At 44.0% G+C, this 12,852-nt stretch overlaps 2 protein-coding genes across 7 annotated transcripts in view; one reads left to right on the forward strand and one right to left on the reverse strand.

The window, feature by feature from the left end:
• The window catches only part of esamb (endothelial cell adhesion molecule b), a 94,346-nt gene extending 85,549 nt beyond the window's left edge, over positions 1–8,797 (reverse strand). The window contains exon 1 of the mRNA XM_052467660.1: positions 8,703–8,797. The gene's annotated coding sequence lies outside the window, so the exon portion shown is untranslated. The remainder of the gene's footprint in view (positions 1–8,702) is intronic.
• LOC118397469 (roundabout homolog 2-like) overlaps positions 1–12,852 on the forward strand; it is an 86,657-nt gene that overhangs the window by 13,019 nt on the left and 60,786 nt on the right. The window contains exon 1 of one of the 6 annotated variants that reach the window (XM_052467653.1): positions 7,037–7,621. The exons of 4 other annotated variants lie outside the window; for them this stretch is intronic. In XM_052467653.1, coding sequence (XP_052323613.1) covers positions 7,561–7,621 — 61 coding nt within the window. In that variant the 5' untranslated portion in view covers positions 7,037–7,560. Of the gene's footprint in view, positions 1–7,036; positions 7,622–12,852 lie in introns of those variants that run through there. One more of the 6 variants, XM_035792237.2, reaches the window with a different exon arrangement.

Genomic DNA, 12,852 nt, shown 5'->3' on the forward strand with positions numbered 1-12,852 from the left:
TACCTGTCTCGCTTTTTAAAGAGGTCCAGAAATGTACACGTGTTATGCTCTTGTAGGAAGCAATCCCTCCCCTATTGCTGACTACAAATTATCTATAACTGGGCTAATAACTTGCTAACTAGCAAAGGATATGAACAAAATGTGCACACGTGGCTACATGAAGCTCTCGCTTTGATCTCAAAATAAACACATCTACTCAAGACCACCGCTGTAAACATAGTCCATAGTCCAGCATTATATCATGCTGAAACATAAGGTGATGGCGGCAGATGAATGGCAAGACAATGGGCCTCAGGATCTCGTCACGGTATCTCTGTGCATTCAAATTGCCATTGATAAAATGCAGTTGTGTTCGTTGTCCTGAGTTTATACCTGCCCATACCATAACCCCACCGCCACCATGGTGCACTCTGTTCACAACGTTGACATCAGCAAGCCGCTCACCCACACAACGCCATACAGACCGTCTGCCATCTTCCCGGTAGAGTTGAAGAATTGGCCCCCACATTCTCACTCTAAATGGACCGGCGGCCTACATCTGTCTGTTAGCTATCTATTATAGCTCTATTTCCCAGAGCCAAAGAGTCACATCTCAGATGCATAGAGGGCAGCCAGAGGAGTCGCCATGACAGCAGCAGCATCAGAAACATTGGCAGACAGCCACTGAGGGGTTGTGTGTCCACTGTGTGTTGACAGAGATGGGCCTTCTGTGTGGGCCTAATCTCTGTGTATGTGGGACATGACATTACACAGCAGATTAGATCCGGGGGGAATGTGATCTTAGCTTTGGAGAGAATGTGATCTTAGATCTGGAGGGAGGGCAGGGAGTGTGGTCTTATTCAGGCAGGCCTCAGCATGCCCCGGCCTTGCATCAAAGCATCACGGCTGTTGTGGAGCTTCATATAATCCTATCAGCTCAGCCTTCTAAAGTCTGAGTTATTTGTTGCATGCAGCACTGAGGTCCATGGCTCCTCTCCCATATGGTATTATGACTGTTTACGGTTTTTGTTTTGCCACTTGTGTATGACATTATTTATTAATTTTTATTCATACAAAGGAAACATTATACCAAGTCTTTAAAACTTTGATCCTTCTGGTGATGATAAGCCTTGGTAGAAAGGTTCCCAAACATTGTGTTATTATGCTTTCTAGTGGTAGACTGGAATATTACAGGTGAGTTGATCTCGCTGATGGTTTATGTGGGAAAAATGAATCCATGAAAGAAATAACATATCCTGGTTTAGATTAGTCAGTTACCAGCGGGGTTACTCATCCCTAAACCTATCCCTAATTTCAATTCCTCATAACCCCTTAGCTTCAACCACAACACAAACCGTAACTCTAGTTTCATGTCCACATAACCCTGGCCTCAACCACAACCCTAACAGTAGCTTCATGTCCACATAACCCCAGCCTCAACCACAACCCTAACAGTAGCTTCATGTCCACATAACCCCGGCCTCAACCACAACCCTAACAGTAGCTTCATTTCCACATAACCCTGGCCTCAACCACAACCCTAACAGTAGCTTCATGTCCACATAACCCTGGCCTCAACCACAACCCCAACAGTAGCTTCATGTCCACATAACCCTGGCCTCAACCACAACCCTAACAGTAGCTTCATGTCCACATAACCCTGGCCTCAACCACAACCCCAACAGTAGCTTCATGTCCACATAACCCTGGCCTCAACCACAACCCCAACAGTAGCTTCATGTCCACATAACCCTGGCCTCAACCACAACCCCAACAGTAGCTTCATGTCCACATAACCCTGGCCTCAACCCTAACAGTAGCTTCATGTACACATAACCCTGGCCTCAACCACAACCCTAACAGTAGCTTCATGTCCACATAACCCCGGCCTCAACCACAACCCTAACAGTAGCTTCATGTCCACATAACCCTGGCCTCAACCACAACCCTAACAGTAGCTTCATGTCCACATAACCCTGGCCTCAACCACAACCCTAACAGTAGCTTCATGTCCACATAACCCTGGCCTCAACCACAACCCTAACAGTAGCTTCATGTCCACATAACCCTGGCCTCAACCCTAACAGTAGCTTCATGTCCACATAACCCCGGCCTCAACCACAACCCTAACAGTAGCTTCATGTCCACATAACCCTGGCCTCAACCACAAACCTAACAGTAGCTTCATGTCCACATAACCCTGGCCTCAACCACAACCCCAACAGTAGCTTCATGTCCACATAACCCTGGCCTCAACCACAACCCTAACAGTAGCTTCATGTCCACATAACCCTGGCCTCAACCACAACCCTAACAGTAGCTTCATGTCCACATGACCCTGGCCTCAACCACAATCCTAACAGTAGCTTCATGTCCACATAACCCTGGCCTCAACCACAACCCTAACAGTAGCTTCATGTCCACATAACCCCGGCCTCAACCACAACCCTTACAGTAGCTTCATGTCCACATAACCCCGGCCTCAACCACAACCCTAACAGTAGCTTCATGTCCACATAACCCTGGCCTCAACCACAACCCTAACAGTAGCTTCATGTCCACATAACCCTGGCCTCAACCACAACCCTAACAGTAGCTTCATGTCCACATAACCCTGGCCTCAACCACAACCCTAACAGTAGCTTCATGTCCACATAACCCTGGCCTCAACCCTAACAGTAGCTTCATGTCCACATAACCCTGGCCTCAACCACAACCCTAACAGTAGCTTCATGTCCACATAACCCCGGCATCAACCCTAACAGTAGCTTCATGTCCACATAACCCTGGCCTCAACCACAACCCTAACAGTAGCTTCATGTCCACATAACCCTGGCCTCAACCACAACCCTAACAGTAGCTTCATGTCCGCATCCTGGTTCAACTTTAAAAAAAATATATGTATTCTCCCCAATTTCATGGTATCCATCGTCTTGTCCCATCGTTGCATCTCCCATACGGACTCGGTTGAGGCGAAGGTCGAGAGCCGTGCGTCCCCTGAAACAACCCAGCCAAGCCGCACTGCTTCTTGACACAACGCACCTGGCGACCGTGTCAGCGTGCATTGCGCTCGGCCCGCCACAGGAGTCGCTAGTGCACGATGAGACAAGAACATCCCTGCCGGCCAAACCCTCCCCTAACTCAGACGACACTGGGACAATTGTGCGCCACCCCATCGGTCTCCCGGTCGCGGCCGGCTGCGACAGTGCCTGCGATGCAGTGCTGGTTCAACCATAACCCCTTAGCCTCAACCACAACCAACCATAAGTACAATTTAAGTACAGTACAACAATGTGTTGTTCAATATAATACGGAACCTGTTCACATTTCATGACAAGGCAATGTGTTGAATTTATCATGAGAGGACTGCTTGTGGGCAGCATGGCCAATAGAGGGCACTATGAGCCTTTTATACTTCATAAGAGAACATCCTTTGAGAGTGATCCTAGTGGTTTATTTCCCCTCCACTACTCTCCCTCTCAGTCCTCCCTGCTTCTCCCTCCCCCCCCCTCCCTCCTGCTCCCTATCCCGATCTACATCTTTTTCAACTGTTGTTTGGGCCTGACCAGCCCCATATATAGCCTCATATGGAAATGTATGGTATGACGTGCTACAGATGTCCATCTATCTGAGGAGAGCACTAAAGGACATGATGATGATGACTACAACCCATTATGACCCTATGCATCTGATCACTCTCTGATCTCTAGGCCAGACAGGTAGCCTAGAGGTTAGAGCAATTGAGCCAGTAACACTCTACCCAAGGTGAAACATTTGTTTGTACCCTAATTTGCTCCACGTTCGCTGTACTACTATGGCTGAACGAACCTGTAAAACATATTTTCTTTCTCATACAGCCTCAGCTGACTTGCTTGCAGCATTGTGGCTGTAAAAGCAAGAACAGTTTGAGACTGCAATTGCACTCTTGCTTAAAAATGCAATCTGATCTTAAGCACAACGTGTATCATATTGCACAAATTGGATTCTAACATATCACATGAATTGCAAAAATCATAGATCATACAAATTGGAAACTTTAACATATCACACAAAATGGATTACATAGTACACAGGTGGCTGAAATTATACAACGTTTGAGAGTGCAACTTTAATACAAGGCAATCCTTGTGCAACAGATTATACTCTCAAAGCTGGAACAACTATATAGCAGAAAGACTTGCAGTCACTTGTGCCAGAGAAAGAGCAAGTAAATGTTTTCCATGGCTCATTAACACATAGTGGAGGAGATCCAATAGCAGTCAGCACTCCTGGTCAGGTAGACTGATGAGAAAGGAGAACTAGTAATACAAACCTCCTCACTCCCTCTGGGGTGGCTCAATACAAATACAACTCTCCTACAATTTGCAACTGATGTTTGAGGGCATGATAAGAGAATGTACGTTCACGTTGTCTGTATCGAAGGGCTTGAAATGAGAAAAGCTGGGCTGGGCGCCAAGTGCAGTTGTAATATTAGTTGCTTACCTTTGCACTCTACTGTATTGGATGTAAATGGCCTGCCACTGGCCCTGCATGGTGGTGACACCAGGTCTATAAATAAACCCCAGGCCGAGGCTCTGTCCCAAATAGCACACTGTTACCTTCATAGCACACTACTTTTGACCAGTGACCGACCTATGGGCCCTGGTCAAAAGTAATGCTCTACATAGGGAGTCATTTGGGACGCAGGCTGAGTCCTCCAGGCTGACTGAAGGTCCCTCGCACAGCCAGGCAGTCAAAGAGGGGAAGACAAAAGGGTCTGGACCAGTGACTAATGACACTGGCTGATCAGTTACCACAGAGGTTGACAGCTAAGGACCCTCTCTCTGTGCGAGAAGAGAAACATGACGAGGTGAGCCCAGTATAGGCAGAGAGAGAGAAACTCATTCAGGGATCCTAGTTTTCTTTACTGTACAGTGAACCACCAACCATGATCAGAGGCTCACATTTACAGTTGTAGTGAGTGTATAGCCTCTGCCGAGCCCCCAACAACCGGATGTTCCAGTTTTCAGGGGAAATTGAAAGAGCCTGTGATACAACTTCCGCTTTTGGAGGTTAACAAGGTGGAACTCCATCTTAACTCCTCCACATTTACTGGATTGGTTGAACAGTACAGAAGAGATCCTCACAATATTTGTTTTCTGCATGTTAAGACCAGTATGTAGGGGATCTAGTTTCAGGCGTTAGGTTAGTGAGTTTAAGTAAGTGATGGGTTCAGTGCCAGGGTCTAGAGTCGTTTGAGTTGTACATTTCATGTCGGAATATACAGTTTGTTTAAAAGGGAAAATGTAGTTGTCTGTAGTCTAGTCTCTGGATTGGGTCTCCAGGTTATGGTATGTAGCCAAACGGTGATCTGAGAGACATGAGATCAAGACTTGGGCAGAGGTTGGACAACTGAACCTCACATTCTTTACCGGAGTCACACTGACTAGCCTGTCCCATCATCTGTACCCTGGCACACTTTCCCCACCATCCACATACTCTACCCCATGCTGCGGGACTCTTGGTTATTACAATTAACAACATGTATTATTTTATAGTTAAATCAAAATATATAAAATGGCGTCTACCAAAATGCATGCTTCTTCTGAATCTTAAGTAAACAACCATAACAGCTCTCAGGTAATGTTGAGGAAAGAGATTTAAAAATATATCATGCGTGAGCAAAAATAAGCTTTTTCCAATCAGAATACATTTCCCTCAAAGGCACAAAAGGTCATGTATTTATTTTGAGTGCATCATGTATGAAATCCATAAGAATTAGGCATGAGTGCATTGATAACATTGGGCTCCCGAGTGGCGCAGCTGTTTAAGGCACTGCAGTCCCTGGTTCAAATCCAGGCTGCATTACATCTGGCTGTGATTGGGAGTACCATAGGGCAGTGCACAATTGGGGTAGGCTGTCATTGTAAATAAGAATTTGTTCTTAACTGATATGCCTGGTTAAATTTAAAAAAGAACCTCCACCACCTGAAGACAGTGTCCACTGGTGGCAGTTGTTGTTTAAATCTAGACTGACACCCAATGACGCCACTAGGACTCGTAATGAGATGTTTCCATTTGCTCTGTTTAGCTTTTGTAGACTTTGATAAGGTCCATGCTTCCATTGGAGCTGGGGGTTAATGCCGTTGTGGCCTCTCTTTGTGTCGTTTGCCGGGACAGGCGTCTGAACTTCTCATCTGTAGCCCAATTTCCAGCCCCATTCAGGGGGACAAAGGGAGAGCAGGCGCCTGGTTGTCCATGAGCACTCTCCATCATGTTGGGCTCTCCGTAAGAGACATATAGACAATGCATTGAGAAGGCATGGGCCAGGGGCACACAGAGGCTGGGGTGGAGTAGGGTGGGGGCAGAGAGATGGAGCCTGCCCTGGGGAGCAGTGTGTCCTCCCCAGAGAGTATAGGCATCAGAGGCTCTGCAAGAGGCAGATTGCAGATCAATGAGAGGAAGGAGTGGGTGTGAACCAGCACCTGTTTAATAAATCACTATGGAATCTGGGGCCTGTGGAAGCTCTGTGGCAGGCAGTGTTAAAGGGCTGAGTTGTTCTGGACTGTTTATCACAGTGGAAGGCTATCTTCATCATCATCAGAGGTGCATGTACTGTAGCAGGAGCAGAATATAATTCTCAATCATCATTATGATTAGAATTATCTTCCAACAGGAGGAGAAGCAACAATAACTTAGTGATAATCAATAAATGATTGAAGTCACCACCATAACAATCCTCATAATTATCCCCTTGATTACAGTTATGTTGGTCAATAACAACATGTGCCCTCTGCGATGTAGTTTTCATCCATTTGTGTTAGCCTACTTAAAGGCAACACATTACATTAATCATTTCAGCCAATTGACAGGTTATGATTATGTTTATTGAATTACCTATAATTGCTTTGCCATACAATGTTAGGACCATATGAGTTGGGGTCTAAGGAAACTGACACCTGCAATTACTGTAAAGATTGACATGGCTGAAACGCAGACCTTTAGGTTGTGAATCATCTCACTGTCATCAAGCCATGCGTAGCGCAGAAGGGGGATCAGGCAGATCAGAGCCTGCACAGATGTTGCTCCTGTCTCTTTAAGAATACCTCCTTATATTGGCGAAGGTTTCGGAGCGGAGATATGTTTACTCATTTCAGCATGTGTGTCAATTGACATTCGTAAACTGGTCATCTCTTATTCCAGGAACAGGGCACAGATTCGAGCGTGAGCGCAACTTCTCAGACGAAGCTGTCTTGTTTGTATTTTATAGAAGATGAATATATTTACGTATCGATTTCTTGTTTTATGGTAGAACGACTTGCTGAGGACGTTTCGCTACAAGATGATTTCATTATGATTGTGTGTGCATGTGTTGGAACGAAGTGATGTTACAATGCATTTCTTCAGGCGAAATTGCCATGGGGTCCGGAGAGCTGTTGTCAAAGTACGGCGGGGCGATTTTAACCGCTTGAAAAAATCCAACTGAGCTCGTTGTAAGCACTAATTGTTTACCTCTTTGATACTGAATGTGACAGAGGGTTGAAAATCAGTTTGGACATAGACCAACCTGTCACCACGCAAAATTTACAAAACTACAAGAATATGGAGACACATAGCACCCATGTCCTGCTATTGACGGTATCAATCATCTGTACCGCATCAGGTAAGTGAGAAACCACAATATGAACTTTTCATCTTCTCAACTTGTATGCGTAGCCGATGCATCAAGTACAGGTAACTGCCAAAATAAAATAAACACTGAGTAAATTAGAGATACAAGGTATGTGCTTCCACACAGGTGTGGTTCCTGAGTTAATTAAGCAAGTAACATCCCAACATGTTTAGGGTTATGTTAAAAATAAAATCAACCAGTTGACCGTTATTTTGGCTACCATGGCTAGAACAAGAGTGACTTTGGTTCTCAAAGGAGCATAGGGGGGTTTAAAGTGTGTGTGTCACCAGATCAACCCAATTTAACACTTATGGAAGATTCTGGAGCGGTGCATGAAACCGCGTTTTCTAACACCAAATTATGGAATGTATTGTTTTTGCTGTTGACCCGGATCACTGGTTGTTGCGGAAAATGAGGTCAGAGGGGGGTGAGTGTAACCGATGTGAAATGGCCAGCTAGTTAGATGGTTGCGTGAGGGTGGCTGTTGTCGATGTGTGCAGAAGGTCCCTGGTTCGAGCCCAGGTAGGGGCGAGGAGAGGGACGGATGCTATACTTGACAACAGCTCTGCTCCACAAAACGCAATAAGTGTGAATGCTTTGACTTCTGCGAAGGCTTTATCACAGTAAATGCTGTACGGTGACTGCAGATTTCGGATTGACCAGGCAGAACCTTTTAGCCAACTGCACTGTATGTCCTACATGATTCGTTTTTTTGTGTGCCAAGCATCGATTATGCCAATTTATATTGGCATAATCGATGCTTGGCACACAAATTGGAAAGGAGCATCAAGCTCATAATTTACACCACCCTGTGAAGTTCATCATAACTTTATTTAATCTGTAGTTTAATAAACTGCATGCTTTCCCGACAAACTGTAGTGGGAGTACCACACATGTCATAGCGTGACTCCAAGTTCAATGCGATGGTTATTTTATCGATACTTGCGCATAAAAGCGTTTCCACTGACATTTCTCCCATTATTAATTTTACCGATTCAAAGAGCTCACCTTCTCTGGAAAATTTGCATCAGGCCTGTCATATTTTTTTTTATCCGATATGTACTTTACTCACATAAAAAGATTGCAGGTTTCCATCCAATCTGCTCCGCTTTGTTAAACTTTCCACACCCATGCTTATATTTCGCAAGTCTACTCTTCGAAACACATTTCCACGGTCACAATATTTTGTCCCCTACGCTTTGATTTTTGAACCAATGTTTACGTCTGGTGGGGTTTAGGAGAACTAAATTGGTTACTATTGGTCAATTCATTTAGAATGAGTTCAACGACCACACCCACAGAACGCGGCAATGCTTTCCACCCTCTACACAATATATGCCATTTAGCAGACGCTTTTATCCAAAGCGACTTACAGTCATGTGTGCATACATTCTACGTATGGGTGGTCCCGGGGATCGAACCCACTACCCTGGCGTTACAAGCGCCATGCTCTACCAACTGAGCTACAGAAGGACCACAGTACACCACTTGCCGTACTGCGGGACAGTAGTGCTCCGTAAGCGAATTGCATTGTGTCACGGTGCAAAACTGCCGGCTTTCGCACTCAAAATAACTGGGAACTCAGAAGGGGGGAAAAAAACGAGATCTGGCAAGGAAAAATATTTTTGAAAAGTAATCCAAATCAGAAACTCTGGCAACTTTCTAGACCCCCGACCTTGACTGGCGTCAATATTTGTCCTCGTTTTTTGTTGCTGTTCCAGTTGCACCAATACTCTCCCCATTGAACTGTATCCTCGATCGTCACTAACGATGTTACAATTTATTTCTCATGTTGGCTGCCAACCTAATCAAATTGGTCATAGTTACTGCCGGCGACATGTGACCATACTGCTGCCCAGTGGGAAGCAACAACCATCGGGAAGCACCTCTACAAAACCGATGTACTGGTCATTCACACTGGCTTGTGCTTCCCTTGAGCAGTAACGTTAGCTAATAATTGGTATGTCACGGTGAAATACACGGTGACCAATATTACACGTTAATTATCCCTTTCTTTTACAAGTTTTAGCCACAGATGAAAGGGGAACTAGCGCCAGGCTGTAGCTGCCAGCATGGGTGGGTACTAGCTGACAAGGTAAAAATCTGTCGTTCTGCCCCTGAACTGTTCCCCGGAAGGCTGTCATTGTAGATAAGAATTTGTTCTTAACCTTTATTTAACTAGGCAAGTCCGTTAATTCGAACAAACCTACAGTTGTTATTTTGAGTTCACGGACTGTGGATGTGGTTGTTGAACTGTCACTCCAAATGTAATGACCAACAGTAACCAATTTAGTTCGTGCTTCTTCAAAATCCCACCCACACATGAACAGGGTTTAAAAATAAAAGCATAGGGAAAAAAAGATTGTAACCATAGAAATGTGATTCAAACCTAAGAAATGCAAGCATGGATGAGGAAAAATTGCGAAAAAAGCAGAGCAGATTGCTCTCCCTTTTAAAAAATAATTTATATCGTTTGTTTTGGCTTGCAATATAAGTATTCAAGTTTTTGCTTAAAATATGTTTCCACTTTTTTTTTGCTTTACGCTATATACATTCTATCGTTTAAAAATCCAGAAGTTTTAAGACCCATGAAAAATAAATCGATTATTTAAAAAAAAAAATTTTTTTAAATGTCATAGGCGTGCGTTTGTGCGTGCCTGTGTGTAATTTACATTTTATCCCCCAGACACCCCTCACCATCAAAATCTTTTTGAGTCTCTGTCAGAGCACAATGGTGCCATATGGTGTGACGTGTATTGAGTGATATGCTTCACATATCCTGAGGTTTCTTTATTATGCATGTTTCCACCAGATGTCTTAAGTGTTCTGTTGACAGGGACAACAGACTCATGGAACATCAATGCAGCTGCCTCAGTCACTGAGGATCCATGTCATAGGCTACTTTAGGACCTCAAGATTTCTTATGATCCTTTGAGAGACTGGCAATCTTATGATGAAATGATTACAGAGGATAAGTACTACAGTATTTGAAATTAATGTCCATGACACAGGATGATTGATGTCAAAAACATGAACTACTCTGGTACAATTGAGACCACAGTCATGTTAAACAAAAATAATTTTTAAAAAAACAACAACTTTACATACACATGATAGGTAGACGCTGGTGTATTACAGGGGTGCATTGAGGACAGTGTTGCATCATCATTTTAGCAGCAGGGGTCTTAGTTGACTTTGGTCTCCACTTTCAGTCAGGCTGTTAATGCATGGTCTCCAATCTCTCTTTGGAGTCTATGCAAATACTTTCCCAAGTTGTTTTTGAACTTGACAGTGTGTTGAATGTGTCCTCCTAGGCCTCTGTTTGAGTCTGTAAAACAAAATAGGGATCCTCCACAAATTGCATTTGATCGAAGGCAGAAAGAGGGTGTGTGCCTCAGGGGTTGAGCGAGACAGTTGCCAGAGCTAGCTGCCTCTGCTTAACATATTGGTTGCAGTCTCGGCACTTAACTTGCTTCACCAGAGTGTTTCACACTGACTGATCAATCTGATACAGGTTGGAATTAAACCTCTTACTCTCTGTAATGACAAATCACTCCTATTTCAATTAATTTAAGTTGAATTAATTCAGAGCGCTTGGTGTTTTACTAATCCAATGCTAATCACCCCTCTAAAGGCAACAGTTAATGAAATAGCTTACAGTGATATTTGTCCAGTTCCTTCCCCCCCTGGTTACTTAGCTAGTGGAACATCAGAGCTGCAGGTTCGCCCAAACCCTCTCAGAGCTGCACTTAATGAAAATGTTCTATGGTCTGGATGATAAAACCACAAGTGTCTGCCCACAGCCTACTACTGTACAGTACACAGCCTGACTTGAGTCATATCACTGAATAATGTCCTGCTTCTGGGACATGTGGATGACATCACTGAGATGAGACATGGGCTGTAAGGGCAGCTGCCAGGCAAAGGCGCTGTCTCAGATATATATTAGATGAGACGGTAGCACACAACATGCACACAAAGAGTCAATGGAAGACTACAGGTTTAGGACTGAGTGCCTTATTATGAGTCCGCCATCCAAAGACCATTTGACAGCATGCCAAGAGTAGCCAAACTTTTCTCTTTATGACTCTCAAATTCTTCTCAAGGGCTTTTGGATCCACTCCATTATGTAAATGGTATAAGAAGTGAAAGCTTCATGAATAAATCTCAGTGCATTGCAACCAGCCTCAAAGGTAAGCAGCCCCTACAAATGTGTGTGATGGTGTCTCAATGTATCCTTGTGTGCCAGGTATAGTAGTTCCTTAGTGCTACTACCCATACCCAACAGGACACTCTGTCTCCCCTGATTTTTGTATACTGTGAAAAAGATAGGGAACAGGATTGGGGGTGCAGCATCTCTGTTTTAAGAGTTGTGTTCCCAATGCAGACCTAAAGGGTTACTCTTACCCTGAACAACAACAGGATTTGAAGTGAAACAGGACCTAGTTCTCCCTCTGGTTTTGTTATTTTCACACCATATTAGCATGATGGGGGTACACTTATGCCCTTGGGGAAGAAAGAGACTGACGCGTGCTTAATATTTGTAAATATTAATTAATGAAAGAAACCCAATTACATAATGTCATAACTAGCAGCCATAGGCCAAATATAGCCTGGATTAACAGGGCTGTAAAGATGGATCTTGATCTTTCCCTAAGCTGTCCTCCTGCTATCTCTGCTGTCTTAATAAGGCAGACATGTTTGAGAAGCCATGAACCAACATGTGGGTGGGAAGTTGCAATTAGAGCCACTTCAATAGACAAGCTATCAGTGCTTGGCTACTTTTGCAGTCACTCTGACAGGGCTATGTTGCTTGCTCTCCTGTGGATGTTTCATGTTCTCCATTAATAGCTTTTAATATCTTAGTAAATCTACAGTGTATGACTATGGATGTTATTTAGACCCATCATCTTTGCAAAATGTGTTTATCATTATCTATAATGTGATTAGCTCTCTGGATTCCGTTGTACAGTATGTGAGTAGTAGATGTAAATGTTAGTAGTTTATTAATTAACCTAACAAGAGGAGAGCATATCAGCTTCATTCTGGAAAACTACATAACATCTATCTAATGAGGTATGACCATAACAAGAGCTAGCTGTTTGCTTTAAGTTTCCTCTTCCTTCCTACCAGAGATACAGGAACCTTTAGTAGCCATACAGTCCACCAGACAGATACTCTGTACATAACCTTCGCTACTGCATGGAGATATCCTTAAGAGG

This window comes from Oncorhynchus keta, chromosome 18 (genome assembly GCF_023373465.1).
Source record: "Oncorhynchus keta strain PuntledgeMale-10-30-2019 chromosome 18, Oket_V2, whole genome shotgun sequence".
NCBI classification, from domain to species: Eukaryota; Metazoa; Chordata; class Actinopteri; order Salmoniformes; family Salmonidae; genus Oncorhynchus; species Oncorhynchus keta.